This window comes from Sinocyclocheilus rhinocerous, unplaced genomic scaffold, assembly GCF_001515625.1.
Source record: "Sinocyclocheilus rhinocerous isolate Xijiao unplaced genomic scaffold, SAMN03320098_v1.1 scaffold620, whole genome shotgun sequence".
Lineage (NCBI taxonomy): Eukaryota > Metazoa > Chordata > Actinopteri > Cypriniformes > Cyprinidae > Sinocyclocheilus > Sinocyclocheilus rhinocerous.
The window spans coordinates 142450-163274 of NW_015637138.1; the positions used below are offsets into that span (position 1 = coordinate 142450).

General features: G+C 35.5%; 4 protein-coding genes across 5 annotated transcripts in view; 1 reads left to right on the forward strand and 3 right to left on the reverse strand.

Moving 5' to 3' along the window:
• Positions 1–517: 517 nt before the first annotated feature.
• Positions 518–5613, reverse strand: LOC107748588 (isobutyryl-CoA dehydrogenase, mitochondrial). The gene is made up of 11 exons (XM_016563442.1): positions 5451–5613; positions 4572–4672; positions 4310–4479; positions 3997–4106; positions 3609–3685; positions 3395–3532; positions 3104–3239; positions 2356–2453; positions 2102–2254; positions 1905–2007; positions 518–1041 (listed from the first exon to the last, which is right to left on the reverse strand). The coding sequence occupies exons 1-11, from the start codon at positions 5566–5568 to the stop codon at positions 986–988; spliced, it is 1260 nt and encodes a 419-aa protein (XP_016418928.1). The 5' UTR covers positions 5569–5613; the 3' UTR covers positions 518–985.
• A 93-nt stretch (positions 5614–5706) lies between these two features.
• On the forward strand, positions 5707–8698 carry LOC107748590 (thymocyte nuclear protein 1-like). Of its 2 annotated transcripts, none has more exons than XM_016563446.1 (7): positions 5707–5951; positions 6052–6236; positions 6956–7024; positions 7549–7641; positions 7731–7826; positions 7915–8065; positions 8495–8698. In XM_016563446.1, the coding sequence occupies exons 1-7, from the start codon at positions 5909–5911 to the stop codon at positions 8539–8541; spliced, it is 684 nt and encodes a 227-aa protein (XP_016418932.1). In that variant the 5' UTR covers positions 5707–5908; the 3' UTR covers positions 8542–8698. The 2 variants fall into 2 exon arrangements, with proteins under 2 accessions (XP_016418932.1, XP_016418931.1); XM_016563445.1 differs by having other exon boundaries at positions 5709–5951; positions 6043–6236.
• A 126-nt stretch (positions 8699–8824) lies between these two features.
• On the reverse strand, positions 8825–13926 carry LOC107748589 (vacuolar protein sorting-associated protein 26B). Its single transcript, XM_016563444.1, has 6 exons — positions 13386–13926; positions 13156–13312; positions 12801–12965; positions 10277–10452; positions 9985–10127; positions 8825–9899 (listed from the first exon to the last, which is right to left on the reverse strand). Exons 1-6 carry the CDS (start codon positions 13606–13608, stop codon positions 9768–9770), a joined length of 996 nt encoding a protein of 331 aa, XP_016418930.1. The 5' UTR covers positions 13609–13926; the 3' UTR covers positions 8825–9767.
• A 1477-nt stretch (positions 13927–15403) lies between these two features.
• The window catches only part of LOC107748596 (junctional adhesion molecule C-like), an 11212-nt gene continuing 5790 nt past the window's right edge, over positions 15404–20825 (reverse strand). The window contains exons 2-8 of the mRNA XM_016563473.1: positions 19357–19425; positions 19160–19273; positions 18883–19079; positions 17618–17717; positions 17046–17175; positions 16878–16929; positions 15404–16508 (exon numbers count right to left, since the gene is read on the reverse strand). Coding sequence (XP_016418959.1) covers positions 16473–16508; positions 16878–16929; positions 17046–17175; positions 17618–17717; positions 18883–19079; positions 19160–19273; positions 19357–19425 — 698 coding nt within the window. The 3' untranslated portion in view covers positions 15404–16472. The remainder of the gene's footprint in view (positions 16509–16877; positions 16930–17045; positions 17176–17617; positions 17718–18882; positions 19080–19159; positions 19274–19356; positions 19426–20825) is intronic.

Here is a 20825-nt window from a genome sequence, read left to right on the forward strand (position 1 = left end):
ATAAGTCATTATAATCCATAATTATGTCCCCACTGGATGCAATAAATGCCTCGTTTATAATGGGTTTTTTAATGTTTTTGTCTCGTCGCGCCGGCCGGACAGGGCATCACAACATGGTAAGGGGTGTAACATTTCCGTCACACGCTTAAGGTATTCAGCCAATCACAACGCACTGGATAGCTGGCCAATCAGAGCACACCTCGCTTTTCAGACCGATGAGCTTTGTAAAAATCGACGCGTTTCAGAAAGGCGGGGCATAGAGGAGAAACAATAATGTACAGTATGTGGAAAATAATGTGTTTTTTGAACCTTAAACCACATAAACACATTGCATTACACCAAATACACAACATAATGTTCTTTTTAGCAACGTCATATGATCCCTTTAAGACTTTTGTAGTATAATATAGCGTTGTGATTCTTATCTACTTAGAGAACATTATAAATGCATGTTGACAAGACATACAAAAACAGAGTTTTCCGAAACCCAAACAGACTTTGTGGAAAGTTTCATCAGTTTTTTTAATTTTATTTCACAGGGTGCACAACAGTTCAAGTCACAAGTCATTTTAAAAACAACATTAGGATCAGATTTATACAAACTCTATAATGAGGACAAACAATGTAAAGCCACACTTGAACTAATTGGATTTTCTGTGCTTTGAAATCGATCTCACAAAGACAAGCTGTCTGTGATAAAAAAGTGAATACTAAATACTGAATTAATCTGATATCTATATGTACACAAAATGGTTACTAATTCACAAGTTTAAGGCACAATCTTTCTGAACATTCTGCATTAAATACTGTTGACATCTCATGATCAAAATCAACAGACGCTGGAGTGTGAAAGATCAGTGACCTCTATAGTCACATGTGGGACATATTAATATATAACAGTCACTCAACCTTATACCTGTGATGGACATTTTAGACAATGAAGACACAAACTGTTTTGTCCCGTACAGGACTCCATTCATGAGCATCATGATTCAGTGAGCAAACTTCTCGCAATGATCATCCTCATCACTTCATTTGTACCTAAACAAAAGAAAGACAATGTTACAGGGGTCATATGATGCGATTTCAAGTTTTCCTTTCTCTTTGGAGTGTTACAAGCTGTTCGTGAATAGATAAGATCCCTAAAGTTGCAAAGACTAAAGTCTCAAATCCAAAGAGATATTCTTTATAAAAGTTAAGACTGGTCCTCGCTCTCCTAAAATGCCTCGTTTAAACACGCCCCCACATGTCTACATCACGATGTGGGAAGATTTGCATAACACCACTCAAATGTTCACGCAAAGAAAGAAGGCGTAACTTTTATTCTCGCTGTAGTATTGTTATTGCCACCGCCGCCATGACTTGGAGACACTGTGTGTTTCATTGTGAAAGTGAAAATACTTTGTTTGGCCTTCCACTTATAACGGGTTTTAATGTTTTTGTCTCGTTGCGCCGGCCGGTACACGGCATCACAATATTGTAGGGGCGTAACATTTCCGTCACACGCTTGAGGTATTCGGCCAATCACAACGCACTGGATAGCTGGCCAATCAGAGCACACCACGCTTTTCAGAACGATGAGCTTTGTAAAAATCAACGCGTTTCAGAAAGGCGGAGCATAGAGGAGAAACAATAATGTACATTATGTGGAAAATAATGTGTTTTTTTAAACTTAAACCGCATAAACACATTTCATTACACCAAATACACAAAATAATGTTCTTTTTTAGCAACGTCATATGATCCCTTTAAATATTTTTTACGCCGTTAAACTGAAAAATAATCGCATGCGTTAACACACTAATTTTGACCGCACTAAAATATAATAATAAATATGAAATATTATTACTTTAAGACATATTATAACCATTACAGCTTTTTTTTACAAGACAAAAAATCATTACCCTCCAATATCTGATGTACTCTAATGTCTCTGACGTACTGCTGCACTGCATAGTCCTTTAGGTAACCATAACCTCCATGTATCTGTAAAGCCTGGTTACATATCTGAAAGAGATGATCACAAAAACCTTGATGTGTTTATGTAACAACATCAAAGAGGTCATCACAATCCAACGGAGCAACGTGTATATACACTTACTGAAAAACATTCATCTGTCACGAAGAGTTTGGCCATTGAGCAGAGCGAGACCGCGTCTGGTCGCCCCTCCTGCAGAGCCACCGCCGCCTGACGCACCAGCAGCCGAGAAGCTACCAGCTTAGTGGCCATCTCAGCCAGCTTAAACTGCAGGAACTGAACACAGACGTCAATAATGACTTCCTTTTTCTGATTTAAACATGGACATTCAACAGAAACCTATTAGAAAGATCGGTGATAGACAATTCAGCTGGTACCTGGCTGTTTGATAGTGTTTCTCCAAACTGTTTCCGCACACACATGTGATCTCGGGCCAGAAGCACAGATGCGTGTGCTGCTCCAAGAGAGCAAGAAGCTGTGGGGACAAAAGAACTAGCATTAACTCCTGTGCTAAAATTCCTTTACCTAATTTGGTGTTCCCAGCCTTGTAAAAATTGCTTGTAAATCTCTCATTATGCTATATTATGACCAAATATTAGATTCAATCTCTTTTTGTCAACTTGCTTTCTTTTAATTAACACATATTTGCATTTCTTTATTCGGAATTGTCTGTAGGCCTCATTAATCTGATCTTATCCACTTAAATTTTTCAGTGAAAAAAAGCATTATTTGTGGATAATTTTGGCAATGTTCACTCAGAAATTGAGGTGCATAAGCTTGGCTCAGATCAATAAGACCTTTGATCAATCAGTGCCGAAAAAAAAAAAAATACAAAACCTATGCTTACTGAAATAAAACGAGTTGATAAAAAGATTGAATCCAATATTTGGTAATATTATAGCATAACAACAATTTTTGTAGGCTGGTAATTTTTTTAATGGGAACACCACAAATCAAACAAAGAGGTAAAAAACCTAAAATTTTGGGGGTAGTTGTTCAACCCTGTGTGAGCAAGTCAGTAAGTCTTAATCCAGTCCTCTCTGGGTTAAAATGACCAGAACACAAATTTGTCAAAATAAATAGGTTATCAAAAAGGTTTCAAATCAAAGTTATGAAACAATTCACCAATATTAATTCTGCCTCCATTTAGGCCTTTCATGGCAATGTTGAAGCCCTCCCCCTCTGCTCCAAGCAGATTGGTCACTGGGACAGCGCAGTCCTCAAATATCACTGCTCGGGTTGGCTGCGAATTCCAACCTACCTGAAAGATGTTGGTACACTGGTTATAAATCACAGCAGTGAAAACATAACTCAATCCTGCCACCTGCTGGACAATCTTTACCGATCTTTTAAAAAAATGGCACTCCAAGGTGTTCCTGTCCTAAATAATACCCTTATACCGAAGATGTTCATTACCTTCTTCTCTTTTTTGCCAAAGCTGAGTCCCGGGGTCCCTTTTTCAACCACCAGGCAGGAGATGCCCTTAGGTCCCTTCCCACCTGTCCTGCACATGACCACATAAACATCTGTGTCTCCACCTCCACTGATGAACGCCTGACCAGAAACATCAAAAACGGTTGGGAAGCTGCATGGAGATTTTTGTCAAGGTCTCAATCATTTCTCAAGGTACCTTGGTGCCATTCAGGATATAATGATCTCCTTGGAGTTTCGCGCTGGTTAGAAGCGAAGCAGCATCACTCCCGCTACCTGAGGTTAGGGAATAAAAAAAATGATTAAAACTATGAAAACATGAAAAAAAAAAAAAACACATTGTAAGTGTAAAATTACATTAAAATTACAATATGTTGTCAAAATATTAAATGCTCTTTCTCTCTCTCTCTATATATATATATCTCAACACACGTTTAGTAATTATGTTTCTGTCATTTTTACTATTTTTTAAAATATTTTTGTTTATTTTTATTTTTATATTATTTAGAATTAAATACTTTTAGTTAATGAAAACAACACTGATGTATCCCAAAAAGGAAAACAGAAAAATGTGATCTTGAACTTACCAGGTTCTGTGAGACAGTATGAAGCAAACTTCTGCATAGAGCAGAGATCAGGACAGAATTTCTCCCTCTGCTCATTGTTTCCAAATGTGTCTATCATCCAGGCACACATGCTGTGTCCAGCACAACCATTAAACACCATGTAAAACCCAATGAATCATGAAGAATGGAAACAATATGCAAGCACATGTACCATGTTACATAAAAATTAAATCTACCTTATGTATTATTATTCCAATGCAGCAACAACTTTAAAGTATTATATAAGTAAGCTAGTTGGGCCAATTATGAAGCGTAGATGGCAGAGGAGACTCACTTGTGAATACTGATGTATGCGGTAGTGCTGACACAGCCTGTGGATAAAGCCTCAAATATGATAGAGGTGTCCAGACGAGAGAGTCCCGACCCCCCAACATCAGGGTTCACATAAATCCCACCAAACCCCAGCTGGGCGGCTTTCCTCATGGCCTCCACCGGGAACATTTCCTACCAGTGAAGATATTAATGGTGCTCAACTTTGGTAAAAGTTTCAGAATGAAATATAAACAATAAGCAATTTTGTCAGGTGTTCACATTACCTTTTGGTCCCATTCTGCCATATGTGGTGCCATCTCGTTGGCAGCAAAGTCAAATGCCACCTTCTGAAACTCTTTCTGTTCATCTGTGAGTCCTATAGAGGCTGTGGAAATATATGCAGAAATTTATATATGTGTGTGTATTTGTTATATATACTAATATATATTAAACATTACTTTATATTGATTATCTACTGTATTTATTAGCAGCAGAATCTGTAGTAATGAGATTCATGACCAAGGAGGATCAAAGGAAACGGCGTCTGATATCAGCCAATCAACTGCACTCGACAAACACCCCCAAATATGATTGGTTGAGCTCATTAAAGTCCAACCAGTAACGTTTGAAGAAGCACGAACCTGCTTAAATGTACGTTATTAAAATGTAAGATTGTATGATTCAATATAATAAACAACGTGTGTTTGGAAATTTTACAAGTTAATTCATTAAACTGTCAACTTTGAAACTCCAGGAACACTGACGTTTCACGAAGCGTTATATCGACTGCACAACGGAGTTTACTAAACAAAAACTGTAGATTAAAATGACATATTAATGTATAACTAAACTAAAATACAATTCAAATTAAAAACGGACTCCTTTTTACCAATGACACCAAACTTTCAATGTGTGACAGTCTGACTACATTTCCTCAGAAATTATATATTTAAAATCATAAATTTGCACCAAAAAGCATATTATCGAATATGTGATTACATTAATTAAAGTCTACATTAGATCTACACTAACTTTATTGAAACCATAGTATTTGAAACATAACAGTTACATTCACTCTAGTATTCCTAAGTGAATGACTGCTTGTCGTTATTTCTCAAACAACGTTATTGTTATCACCACGGTCTTTAAATAATTTGACTTACGATCAACGCAAGCTGCTATTCCTCGTCTCTGTACACTGTTAAATATTAAACTGCGACTTCTACCGATGCTATATGAACCCAATCGGACACCTCTTACGAGTGCCCTAGTCGCCGCCATGTTGATTTAGTGACGCGTTGAATCACCGCGGTGATTATGGGTAATGTAGTTCTACACAGTCTGGACTTGACAACAGGTACCCTCATATGAATCATGTATGCGCAGCATCAACGCAGCTTTAGCTATTTTTTTAATACCACATGAATATATTGAATTTAAGTTGCAAGCAGTTTTAATAGTTATAAACGATCTTATTTTTATATACCCCACATTCTGTGGTTGGGTTTTAAATAAAAGCAGACTAAATCCAGTTATGATCCTCCAGACCACATGCGATCTGCCTGGGCGCTGTTTTATCACGAGGGCTTGCAGAAACATCTCCTCGCATTTCCAGTGAAACATGCCACCCAAGAAAAGAACACGAAGCAAATCCACTAAACATGGTAAGTAATCTGTAATATAAGGGTTGCGTCGTTTTTCAGTTTTATGCGAAACAAGTCATCACTTTGAATAATTAATTGCTTCTTGTTTTAGCTGATGCAGACGCCCAGCACTGTGAGGGGTCTGATGATGTTGCACAACTCAAAACTGGCAAAAGAAACAGGTCGGCAGCAGTAACAAGTGATGTGGAGAAAAATAAAAATGATGACGCATGCAAATCATCTTACAGCCACTGGCTCATGAAGTCTGAACCTGAGAGTCGGATTGAAAATGGAGTGGACGTGAAGGTAAACCCTTTTGAGTGTGAGTATGTATGTACTGGTTTATATATCCTGGTGGGGACTTAAACCTGACTACACACAGACTCATGGGGACTCGTGTCACGGTGGGGACCTAAATTGTGGTCCCCACGGGTACAAAAGCTTATAAATCATACAGAATGAAGTTTTTTTAAAATCTAAAAATGCAGAAAGTTTCCTGTGAGGGGTAGGCTTAGGGGTAGGGTTGGTGTAGGGCAACAGAATATACGGTCTGTACAGTAGAAAAAACATTACGCCTATGGAGAGTCCCCATATATAAATAAAGGTGACTTGACTTAACAAAATGCCAGCTTTTTAACTCAACTTAGTATGTCATAATTTAAACTTTTTCATCTCATTATTACTTATATATATCATAATTATGAATTAGTGTCTCATATTCCTGACATTTTATGTCATAATTATAACTGTCAGTTTTATGTCAATTATGATTTAGTACCTCATAATTTTGACACTTAACTCATAATTATGATTTAGTATCTCATATTTTCGATTTTTTTTTATGTGATGGAAACTTACTTCCATATGAAGAAAAAGTTCAATAATGCAGGAGCTTTTTTATTAAAGGAGATTTTTAAATGTTGTTACTAGGTGAAGGTAAACCTAATTATCCGGATTAATATCTTAAATGTAAAATGATGCTATATGATATAATATGACAATATTTTGTCATCCTCCAACTGCAGTTTGGAATTGAGGACCTAAAAGCCCTTCCCAGACAGACTGGATGCTGGGATGGAGTGAGGAATTATCAGGTAGACTATAGCCCCTTTCACACAGTAATACCAACAAATTGCCGTAAAATTACAGTAAGTACCAACTTTACCGGTAAATACAAAAAAGCTCTGTTAACACAGGCAACGATGTTCTGTCTTTTTACCGGTAAAGCACCATTCACACATCAGTTTCAACATACTTTAGACATTTCTTTGACTTCCATAAACAGTGCAGAGTAAATGCGTCATCTGCGTCAGAATGGTATGATTGGGCCAGAATAGACATCTTACGTCAGCGCATTCTGAACTCGTACAAGCTCATACCGGTAATCTCACTTTGCGCTCACACAGAGCATATTATCGGTAATTTACTGGCAATGTTACAACTTCTCATACCACTGAATTTTCAGATCGGATTTACCGGTCCTGTTCACACATGATCTCTTACGGTAATTTACCAGTAAAGACTATGTGTGAAAGGGGCTTATGATGATTCGTTACGTTTATTAAGAAGCACATGCAGAACATTCACTTATACTGACACCTGAGACTTTTCTCCTCAGGCACGTAATTTCATGAGAGATATGAAGGTGGGCCAGCAGGCTTTCTTTTACCACAGTAACTGCAAAGAGCCAGGTATTGCAGGCCTCATGAAGGTGAGGAGTCTGTACAGAAGAAGCTTAACACCTTAACATTTTTACCACATGCATAACAATAGTGAGAATGATTTTCATTACTTTTACAGATCGTAAAGGAGGCTTATGTGGACCATACACAATTTGACAAGAAGGACGTGCATTATGATCCCTCCAGCAAAGCAGACAACCCTAAATGGAGTATGGTGTGTGTTTACACAGACCACAAAAAGATTCATAAAGATAACTTTCTATTTTTGCCATCAGAACTGACCGCGGATTCACTCTGTATAGGTGGATGTTCAGTTTGAAAGGATGACCAAGCGTTTCATCCCTCTGACTGAGCTGAAGAAATATCACTTGCAGCACAAAGCTAAAGGTAGACCCTTAAAAGATATGGCCGTCTTCACCAGGGCCAGACTATCAGTTCAGCCCCTTACTGCAGGTTAGTCGTATTCAATACACATGTAAATAAATATATTCTCATTTTCATGTACTGTAGTGTAGTGTAGCATTATTTAAAATGTGATTATAAATGTCAAATGTATTTATTCTTAAAGGGGTCCTATTATGCTCTTTTACAAAGTCTTGATTTAAAATATCCTTTTGAATTGGACTTTGAGCTTTGTAACTTTGCAGATCTTTTTTATGCTCAAACAGCAACATTACAGACTAACTAAAGCTGAAAAAGTGAAAAAGCATAATAGGACCCCTTTAAAAAATAACAATAATGTTAAATGTTATTTTTGTTTTAGCTGAAATAAAAATAATTTCTATTAGATATATTTTATAATTAATAAAAATTAAGTCCTAATATACAGCTGTATGGATTTTTTTTTTTTTTAATAATACTTAATTTTTTTCTTGTCTTCAGAGGAATTTGACTTTGTCCTGAGTTTGGAGAATGAAGATCCAATATGAAAATCACCATAAAAGCCTGTTTCAACTCATCCTATTATGATTCTCTCTCACTTTAAATGTTATATAGTCAGTCTTTTCTTTATGTAATCTATACTCATGTAAACTTAAAATACCAAAATAATGATATTAAAATATTTTAATGTTTTTGTTGATAAAATATTTGTTTGTGCTTCTGTCTCCATCATACCTCTTAATAATACCAAATTTCTCTATAGCCATGAGAAGTCAGTTATCACAGGTTATTTTCATTTTGAAGAAAAAAGGAAATCATCATGAATGCATTGGTTAGTACATTTTATTACAATAGGGCTGATTAAATGAGCCTTTTGCAGAAGTTTTCACGGTTGCATGGCTGTTAAATAGTCATACCTCATTGAACAGCTAAGAAGCTATTAAACAAATATGTAGTATATATTTAGTATAATACAATGACATACACATGTAAGAGTGGAAAATTCACCTTAAAAATGAGAAGCAAACAATCACAAAAAGGATTTTCTGTATTGCAGCATTTAACTGCACTCTTGAGAATCCTGGAACCTTGTGTTGCCGATGATTCTGCTGATTCTTATCAATAGGAAATAAACACTTAAGACACCAGATCAAAAGAAAAAAAAGTCAATAATAAAAATATGAAAAGTAAGTTAGTAGTTCCCTTATTAGGCATTTCTCTGGAGGCCTTCATTTGTAATACCCTAAATGATAGAATAATACTGTGCAGAGCTCTATGAAGAGTACATGAAGTGCTACATTTATAACACAAAACATCACAGTAAATCTCATTTTGGGCTCATTAAACAGGACAGAGTACAGAAGCTAGATTCTGACTTTTCAGTGTACTAGACTTAAGCAAAATTTGAGCATAACAAGAGGAATGTATTGAGGCTTACAACTTCATGAAGCACAAATCAAACCTATAGGATGAAAACAGCGGCATACACAAAAAGATTGTTTCTAGCATTTTCAAAACTGTTGGTCACTATTATATAATGGAAATGTACGCAGTATTGGAAAGAGAAATAAAAAAATATTTTGTAATCTATAGACATTTAAGTAGTTGGGCTGCCTTTTACAAGCTCGATTCTCATTTTTGATCTCAAGAAGCGATGATTTCCATTTTTCGGCAAAAATCACTTGCCACATTGATCCCTTCGAGACTTATAAAACATTATTTTGATGTAACAAGGTTCATTAGAGATGTTGAAGGAACATTAAGCGTCTTGCATCTAGTTACTCTCCTCTTTGGCTTGTGCTGATGCAGTTTCAGAGTTTGATCCCTCAAATCTCTGGGCAGCAATGCTGGCCTGTTGGGACATACTCCTCCTCACAATATCTCCTTTCCTCCAGAGTGTGATCTCCTGTTGAGAATGAACAGCAGTGTATTTTACTCAGACTTCAAGACGGAGGGAAGTAATATGTTACATTATACGTGGAATACCAGACCTGTTGTTTGAAGTATCGTCGCTCTTCTTCATCTATAAGGACTAGGTTCAGGTAGTAACGCACAGAGAACTTCTTGTTGATGTCCCTCATGGTGGGCGTCAACTCGTATCCAGCGAGAAACAAGCGAATGGGGATTGACTCGCCTGAAAAGAATACGGGAGCAAAACTATAACATTAGTGTATATGAAAATAATGCATTTCAGAAAATGTTTAAAAGCCACAAAAGATAAATATGTTCAGTGGAGACTAATGTAATATCATAATATAATGCAGATGAAAGGTTTAGCTTTACCTTTCACCGGGGCCCCATCCATGATCTCATATTTGGCAATGGTGTCATTTTCATGGTACACACTGGGTCCAGTTCCAGTCGTTTCCCGTTTTATTATATCAATTTCCATGTGTTTAATCTTTATCCTCACAAGAAGGAAGTATATCTTTCCTACGATAACATCCCTCAGATGGTATCTAAACAGGACACAAGAAATTATATTATGTATAAAAAATATCCCATTTTAGGACTATTTTTGCATTGTGACATTTAACAAAATATATATAATTATATATTTTGTTTGCAATTTTATTAAGCACATTTTACAAGCATGTATTTATATATCTATCTATATACACACACACACATCTCTGTACAAAATAATAAGCAAGTAATTATTTGACCAAGTAATAATAAAAATTTAACACAGTGCTGTCAAACGATTAATCGCGATTAATCGTATCCAAAATAAAAGTTTTTGTTTACATAATATATGTGCGTACTGAAAATAAAAGTTTAATAAAATAATACACTTTTTTTTAAATTTTATAAAAATTACGATTGTAAAATGTGATTACTTTCATGGCTCATTATAAAATATAATAATTAAAATATATAATTATGAAAAACTATGTATACTAGGGATGGAACGGTTCGCGGAAAAAAATCGAACTGTACGGTTCTCCACACACGGTTCGGCACGCGCTAGGACCGCGGTTCAACTTAAATCTGACAACGCATCTGTAATATGGTTTGCTATAAATAACACGTAAAACAAACAGGGTTCGGCTAATATACGTTTCTGTTGATGAATGAGCATTCTGGCTTCCCAATACATTACAACAACAGCGATGAAAAAAAAAACGTGGACAAACCATTCCCTCTTGTTAAATGCGAATGCCGTATGCTGGAATATGAGCATTTATTCCGTAATCACCCGGGTGCTGATGGCGCGCACGCACAGGTGAGACCTGAACAGCACACGTTTATATCTGTGTTTAAACTAAACTCGTTTAAGCTTTGCCAGTTTAAACATTTAAGAGTCAGAGGATGCGAGCTCATGTGCGCAGTGAGAAGATTTGTGCGTGCGCTCATCCGAAGCGTGCAAACCCGCACCTCAGAACGCGCGCAAATATTAAGCTTTCTCTGAAGTATTGTGTTTAAATGGACAAATTCACACAAAAATTATGTCAAAATGCCTGTCTTGGTAAGTATCCTATAGCAGACATAGCCGGCTGAACGTACTGTATCAAAGAGTAAGAGAACCGTGAGTAAAAGTTGAACCGTTCCACCCCTAATGTATACACCAGGGCTGTACGTTAACTTTTTTTTCACATAGCACTGGTGCTACAGAGGTTGAAAGTTTTGTAGCACAAGCCAAAAAGTTGTAGCACAAGTATAAAACGTCTGTTATCATGTCTGAAAACAAACACAAGTAATGGAGTTCATCACTTAAACAGGCACTGATGTTCCATACAGAGCACAAAAAATACAAAAAATTGTTTTTAGACAAAGTTTTCTTAATTTGCCAAAAATGGAAGAGTGCAGAAACATAACACCTCTTACACCTTAACAAAATATAAAATAAAAAACAATGGCAGACATTTAGGCAAAGTGAGCAAAGATAAAAATCTTTGTCATTATTTTATCTTTGTTATTACAAAATAAGAACAAAGATATACATTACAAATACACATAATATACAAATAAAACAAACAGGGCTTTATTTTTCAGGTACAGTATTTAGCAGTAAAATTCAAGAAATTTAATGTACAAATATTAAAATAAAACACTATATACACTATATACAGGGTGCGAACTACGGGGGAGCTAGGGGGAGCTCGGCTCCCCTTAATAAGACATGGGCTCCCCTGAAAACGTGATTTGTGAAATTTTGGGGGGTCTCAAAAAAATATTGACAATGTGTTATTTTGACGTGCAATTTCAGTTTTGTGTAATGTGATCATCGTGGATTATTATGTGTAAAATTGCAAAAAATACATTCATCCATGCATGACGGCGATTTAAACCTAATTAACTTCAATAAAGATAACTATACATGCTATTCTTGTCATGAGCATCAAGGTGTGGGGGCGCTGCGGTGCAAATTCCACTATGTTTAGTACATGTTAACTCAAAGATCCGTAGAAAAAATATAAACGCTGGACTCTGTGGTCGATTCTGTGTTAAGGGATACAATTATATTTCTTCAAAAGCAGATCGTGGAGACATTCAAAAATGGTCATATCGCACACCTCTAACTACCAAGTATAATCAATCTCACACACACAAACAAGCACAACGAAATCACTTCACACTATTAAGCGGCTGTGTTATGAACATGCAAAACTGTATCGCAGGCGTGCTACAGTGGTAAATTTATTCATCGCACAGACCAGTTTTTTCGTAGCACGTGCGACATATATGTCGCACTGTACAGCCCTGTACACTATAATATACTTTTATTTTTTGCGTTAATTGTGTCAAACATTTTGGTGAATCTCACTGTTTTAACTCATATTTATGTATCAGCATGCACACTCACTTGGATTTGTTGTATTCAAACTCAATATGGAGACAATCTTCAATTCCAACTTCCATCTTGATGGAGGAGTTGAGCTCTGGATATGAGCACAGCGTCTGCACTACAATATCCATCTCTTTACTGATATCATTCAGCCTTCTGCTGATTGTCGCTCGCAGAAAGTATCTAAACGGATCAGAATGGAGAAATTCAAGTACTTCCCAACAGGACATTTCACACACTATACATGCATGATTCATACTGACTTAATGCTGCCATATTCTTGTGTATGACAGTATATCCCATAATGTTCTGTGTTTACAGTCTGCGACTAACCCCATGACCACAGCAGTTCTAAATGTTTTTTTAGATTTACCTTAGTTTGACATTCTGGCCAGTGTAGGATTCATAGGGCTTTTCCACATGGGTGAACTCAAAGTCAAAGGTCTGGGACTGTGAAAGCTCTCCAGGTCGAGCAAGATCCTTCACTAACGACACAAACTCATGGTGGTTCCCTCTGTCATAGTAAAGATCTGTGAACCACAAGACATGTTTTTATACATAAACACCGTTTCTAAACGTCCATTCCCAGACGGATAAACTCACCAATCTGTCCGACAAACTCGATTTTGATGCCATAGTGCTCCAGCCTCTTTCCAGGAGTCTTGAGAGTCACGTTAACTTTCCCACTTACGGTTTCACCGTCGTAGAAAAGGAAATATTTGTCCTTTTTCCCATCCTCAGTTTTGTGCTCCGCTTTCTTCCTGGTTTCCCAGTCATTCAACACGATGTCGATCTCAGCGGTCTGTCCGAAGCCGAAGAAGCTCATGTCTGATGGAGATGTGTCAGTGTCACTGCTGTTCGAGCATAGATCACCCGATTGACAGCTGCTTCTGCTGCGCTCAGCTACAGGTGGCCGTGCGATTCTCTGGCGCTCTGGTACCTTTTACCAAGTGGCCTTCAAAAACAAGCTCATACGCTATTTGATTGTTTAATATCCGCGATTAAATGGAAATATCAATATATTACGTTCGAAATCTGATGCATATTTCTGTCTGATTTAATTAAAGTAGCTCAATTTACAGCAGGACAGCAGTCAGGAAGGATATTTGCCCATAAAATAACTCCCGCACTTCCTGGATCTTCCTGCAGGTATACTTTCAAAATAAAAGTCCCAGATTGGGACACAATAACGATGTGCTTATTTAATAGAAGTATTTCTTTATTATTAAATGACAATGATAAAAGAAAACCAATTACATGACCACATTAATTGTTTACATACATGGTCACTTCCTTTGACTGTAGGTTACCTGAGAATATTATAATCTAAGCATTATATAATGGATTAATTATTGATATTACAATAGTGTAGTGGCATTAAGAATCAAACATCTTGGTGGTTATGCTATTCAGATGGCATTTCATCTCTAATAATGTGTTTTGATTTCACATCACACAAACCACACATTACAGATAATACAAAAATAACGGGACAACAGTTTAACACGTGACAATTTTTCTTATAATAACATACACTGCAAAAAAATCGTAATCAATATTTTTAATCTTAATCAAAATTCTTTCGCTTGTTTTACAGTAAAACAGGCTATCTAAACAGGTACATGTAAGACTTCAATTGTTTATTTTTCTTTCACTATTATGCAAAGAAATATTTTACGCATAAACTTCACTAAATTTAAACCATAACAAAATTTTTGTCAAGAAAAAAATACAAATATTGATTAAGAAAATTATTATTATTTTGCAGTGTAACATTAAATATTAAGGATATACACTCAATATTTAACCATAGTTGGAATGTCAGGTATTTCATTTTTATAGTATTTCTTATAGTATAAAGTCAAATACAGAATTGTTTGGAAAAACTGTGGCTGAGCTTCCCCAGCATTATTGAAAATAAAAGTTCCAGAAGGAAGTTTTCGTCGTGATGCCATTGAGAAACTATTTTGGGTTCCCCAAAGAACCTTTCAGTAATCATTTCTCAAAATAACTATTTTCTTCTCAGTGTAAAAAAAAAAAAAAAAAAAATCTAAAGATGCCAATAAAGAACCTTTATCCTCCTTTATTTTTAAGAGTGTGAGTTCATTATTGACTGCTTAACTACACTTATTAGATTCTGTCTGCCCATTGCCTGGCACTCAATAGTATGAAAAGGTAAAAACTGTATAACACTGAGCCTTAAATAAAAAGGTACAATAAAATGTTTTGCCAACAAACACTTTGAATAATTCGATTAGAGATACTGTCTTTATATTTGTTTACATATTGGAATATACTGGCCCCTGTCTGTTCTGTCAATTTGCTTAGGCATATCCATTAGATTTGCCCAATTCATGAAATTCGACTATTTTATTAAGTTCAGCTGTATGACATATATAGTACAATGATGGAACCCAGGCTCTCTTGTTCATTTGTTTTTCTGTCGTACTGTTTTTAGACAGTGGGACATACCATGAGGCATGACTAATATATTGTCAAATTATTAAAAAAGAAGCTAAAAGAAACCTATGAGTTTATTTCTTGTTCTTGTTTTCAAATTTCAAGATAATAACTCAGTTCCACTGCATTTATTTAAAAACAAAGTAAATTCGATGGTCCGATTGCATATATAGCTACATGCTTTAAAAACAAAATGAAAGGATAGACAATGTTGATTGCTTCCACATAATCAGTTTTATTCTTGTGACACGGCCCACGGTCTATCTAAGTACTACTCTGGAGTGAACTGCAATATACGTAGATCTTATAAATAGATTAAAACAATAACACCGAGTCATAAAACCTGGACAATATGTCCAAAACGTATAAAACGATTATAAAGCATTGAAGGTCACTTAAACACAGAAATGGCACTCTGAAAAAACCACAAGTGCGTAATCTGTATCTAGAGGAATAGTTCAAAAAAGTAAATGAATCATCTTGCACAACCAAGTCGACTGACTTTACGGAGATGTTTGATTAAATCTCAAACTAAAATGCTACCAATGTATAGTTCATGAACTAAATAACCACTGCTGAAAGAAACACTAACACATAAAATCCTCTTGTCAAAAGTGACCCAGATAAAACAGTCTTGGCATGGTATTGTACACATTTACACTGACAGGATTCTTTACATAGTCACACACACTATATTTCCAGTGGGAAATGTAATATTTGCCTTGAAGACATGTAAGTTCTTGCACTGGTATTATGTGTTGACTACTTTTGGGCAAAAATACAGCAGCACCTGGATGCAATTTCGGCCTTGCTACAATTTGAAGTCTGCAACCGACATTCAGAAAGTCACAATTATTTGGAAAGTCTTACCAAACTCATCTTTTATGTTACTTATTAAGTTCAATCCTTTTTGATTTGCTGAAACAATGATTTTTTTACTTTACAAGATGCATGTAATAGCTATAAATCTTAGTATTGTTCAATTGAATGTCATTTTTACATAGAAACAGTGGAGTTTTAAGTAAACCTGTGTTTGATTCCTGTCTGTTTAAATCAAAATAAGGGGAGTAAAAATTCCCTGTTCGACACAGTAGCTTTCGTTTTTGTAATAACTTTGGCAAGCCATGAAGCTCAAGTTGCACCTCAGCGTAAAAAGCACAATTTGACAGTTCAAAAGTCAGCTCACAAGGCATTCACACGATTGAAGCGCTCGTCTCCTCTTCTTTGATTTTATATGACAAAGGAGGACTTGTGGCGGAAATGTCCCTGAGGAAAAACAGAGATAGGAAAAACTGTGAGCAATCAAATGATATGTAGTTAAAATGTGGCACTACAGAAGCAAAACATAAATCCAGCCGAATATTTTTCCCATGTAGAGATTTTACTGAGAGATTATTTTGAGGATTGCACTAATGCCACTTTGAGCTTTGCTAGCATTAATAAAAAGAAAATATCTGCAGTCAGAGAAAGGCTGCAGTGTAACCTGAGCAGATAAACACTAGCAAATCTTGGATGATACTTCATCCATCCTTGTAAGAACATTTCAAGGTGTTGACTATAGCCTCTAAACGTGCACTAATACATGAAAATGATATCTGTGATGCTTTATCATGTCACAAATCCACAAAGCCTTACCTCATCTGGACTGGCATAGTCCATCCTATTGTCATGTTGGGGTACTTTGTAACTGTATGAAACAGAGCATTGTAATCTTACCAAAAGTGCATTAAATTCCAGATCAAATCAGATCAGCCCTTATGGTTATGCTGTAAGATTCATTTTGTGGTTATAGTTTTTACTCACTTGGTTTCCCTATGATCCTTGCAGGAACAGTAGCCACTTTTCTGAATCTGACAGATCCCCACAATGACAAATATAAATGCTGCCACTCCGCCTAACACCTTCAGGAATATGCCCACAATGTCCAGATCATCTAGAAAGAAATTATGTACAAATGAATAAATAGCTCAGCAAAAAATATATTAAAAATTCCATTATTTACTCACTCTTTGTGTTTATTTATATACTACCAGTGTGTGAATTATTACAATTTAGATTTTTTTTTATTTGTCATTTCTGTGATGTCAAAGCTGACATTTTCAGCATCATTACTCCAGTCTTCAGTGTCACCTGATCCTTCAGAAATCATTCTAATATTCTTGATTTAGTTCTAAAGAAACATTTGTTGTTATTAACAAAGAGTCCTGAAAAAAAAAATCTATCAAAGTTTTCACAAAAATATTTGTGTTTGCGTTCCACTGAAAAATAACTGCATTTGGAACATCATGAAGGTGAATAAATAATTTCAATATTAAAAGCTGAATCATTATTTCAAAGTGCAGCTACTGACCAGCATATTTAAGGGCCACACTTACAAACTTCCATTGTCTGAGGACTGCATTTTGACCATCCTGCCTCATTCCTGGCCTGGCAATAGTATTCACCTGCATCCTCTTTCTTCACCGACCGGAATTTCTGTGGATCAAATGTAAATCATACACTTAGCAAAAGCCCAGGTAATGTTTAAACTGGTAAAATACAACATAATTGAAATACATTTCAAAAACCCAATTTATTGGCCAAAAAAAAAAAAACTATACAAAAAAAAAGACAAAGTTAATATAAACCTCTAATTTTTATTTTAAAAAATTAATTTAAATGTATTTATTACTTATTTCTTATTCTTATTATTTCATTTAAAGCCTAAGCCTTTGCAATTTTTTCAGTATTAAAATACTTTCTCTGTTCCAGTTTGATGCTTTAATTAAATGTAAAATGTAAATGTAAAATAATCATTTACAGGCTGATTATTTCATTTATTTATTTTATATTATTATTATTAGTGTAGTGATTATATTATTAGTGTAAACACAGCGAAACTAATCATTATTTCTGCAATTCCTTGCAAAACAATGGTGTCGCAGAATGTAATCCAAGCCTGATATTCTTCAAGAAACGACTAAAAACACATCTGTTCCATATTTATTTGACCCTCTAACTCTAGCACTTTCTATTCTATTTTAATTCTACTTTATCTAATATCTTCTTTTTTATATATAAAAAAAAAAAACTAACACTAGCTTTCTATTTTTTCTATTCTATCAATCATAGATTTTTTTTTCTGCTATTGGAGCTATTAGTATATTATATTTATATTATATCCGTTCACTACTTTACCCAACTATGACAACTTATGCTTCTAAAAACTCTGGAAATTTCACCGTAAGGTCTAGTAATGACATTTTGATTAAATGTTACGAGGTAACATAATTAATGTAACATAAGCATGGATGAATTGCTCACAATAAGATCTATGCATTTAGAAAATAAACAGGGTGAATTTTCATTTCATACCGACTTTAAGTAAGGTTTAAGAGAACTGCAAACAGAATTTGCATTACATCTAATGCTGCATGGCATTAAATTCCCTCTCAGCTTCATGTCCCAAACAGTAAGATCGCAATTATAATCGGAGACATTTTTGTGCGTCCAGAGGAATCACGTTGATCTGCTCAACGTATTCATCCTGCACTCAAGCCCACTGAAACCTTTTTGTCCAGACAGTCCAATCAGTTCTGTTCTCATGGGGCATTTCAATGCAACATCACTGAGAGTTATATCCATGGATTAAAACTCAGAGAATGTTCCCCTTGCTGAATCTGGCAAAAACTATTCCAACAGTACCTCTTACAGCGAGACTGACTAGTATTTCATCAAAGGGCTTCTGGTCGTCGATGGCCGCCACCTCACAGCGATACTGAGCTGTGTCCGATCTGCTGGTGTTCAGGATCAGAAGGTTTGCAGGCTCTCTCAGCAAAGCCCTGTGCTCCAAGTCACCTGAGAACATAACGCAGCTTCAGCTGAATTTAGCTTATACACCGTCATCAATTCAATCAATGAGAGAAAGAACATGTTACCTGAAATTTTATTTTGGAAATACACATAGCTGGGTACACCATTTTTTATTTTCTTCCATTCAATTCTGGGATTGTTTGTAGAAATGGACTCTATCAAGCAGGTCAACTCAATTGCTTTAAAGAAATAAGACATAGGCGGTCAATTTATGCGTGCGTTAATGAAGTAATCTTATTAAACAGCTTCATGTAAGACTTACACTCAAATTCATTTGTCCATACTGATTTTTCAGTTGTTCGGAGTATTACAGCAAAAGCTGTACTCTTGCCTGCAACAGATAACAAAGAACAGATTACAAATCTGTCAAGAACAGTCCAAAAATGAGAATTTATATTTTTCATGAATGTAAATGAAGCTATTTTTATATCATTATTTACATCATAATATATTTCAATTGTATGGCAGCTAATCACTTAAAATATATTTAACTATATCAATTGTATAGCATTCTGATTAATTAATCAAAGCACACAGCATAAACAAATAGCACATATAATTTTTTTTTTAAAGTAAATAAATAATTTAATAGACATTACTGCTTTAACATACTCTTTCTGTGCTGCCTCTTCACTCATTTATTATAATTTATTAAATTAACATAAATATAAATATATAAAAAAAAAAATATAGCCCTATTAAACTGTTTCCATTGTAATATCTGTTGTACTGGCTTTAATTTAGTATGATTTTAATAACATTGTGTGCGGGCAGGATCATTTTTCATTACTGTACTACATTAATGAGAATATAATGAGTATCACTGTTGAAAATTAATATCAGATATGACCCAGTTCTGGACATGTTTTACATGAAATGCTCTCTACAGTGTAATTATAATAATGATCTTATTTCAAACATCCTTCTTTGATTATTTTCTTATGTTCTAACGTCAAAGACGAAAAAATCTTATGCATTTCAGTAATGGGTGACTCAGTTTCTCAGTTTTATCTTTTCGACTTTTTATAATGTTTATGGGAAGCATAATGGAAGAATAAACGTTGTAAGTATCTTGGGGAAACTGTAACCAGACCTGAACACATTTCTGTTGAAAATTCATGGACAGATTTAGAAGAGCTTGTGTGTTTTTTCAGTTTCGGTCTGTCCGCACCAACTCAAAAAGGCCAGACAGTGTGACATAATGAAAAGGCAAATATGAAACAAATTATTGGCAAAGCCTGACAGTCCCAATAGGCTTCGCTCATATGAGAAAATAATTTGGGGTTTAGGGCATTTGCTATTTCCAGATGCATTTTCCACTTTCACATAATCTCATGAAATCCACAGAGTGTATTTACAGTGATCCATATGTGATAATCTGTGGCTTTAGCATCAGATTAAAATCTTACCATATGGACTTCTGCAAAGCATGAGACAGACTTCAGTTATCATAAACCAAACATCTGTGGCGTTTTATCATCACCTAGACTGACAAGCTCGAGGAATAGCTACACATGGGACAGTTTTGTACTGATGAAGTGAATTCTGCTGCATTTAACCACTGTAGAGAGGCACATTATGGGAGACTAGAGCAGAGTCATATTGCCACAGCTGGAGAACGTCAAGGTTTCTGGTGACGGTTCTAAGGCTGACTTTCCCATCGCATGCATCATGGTCTATTTTTACATCTGCTGTTGACATTTCCCGATTAGACAAGCTACATTATCCACC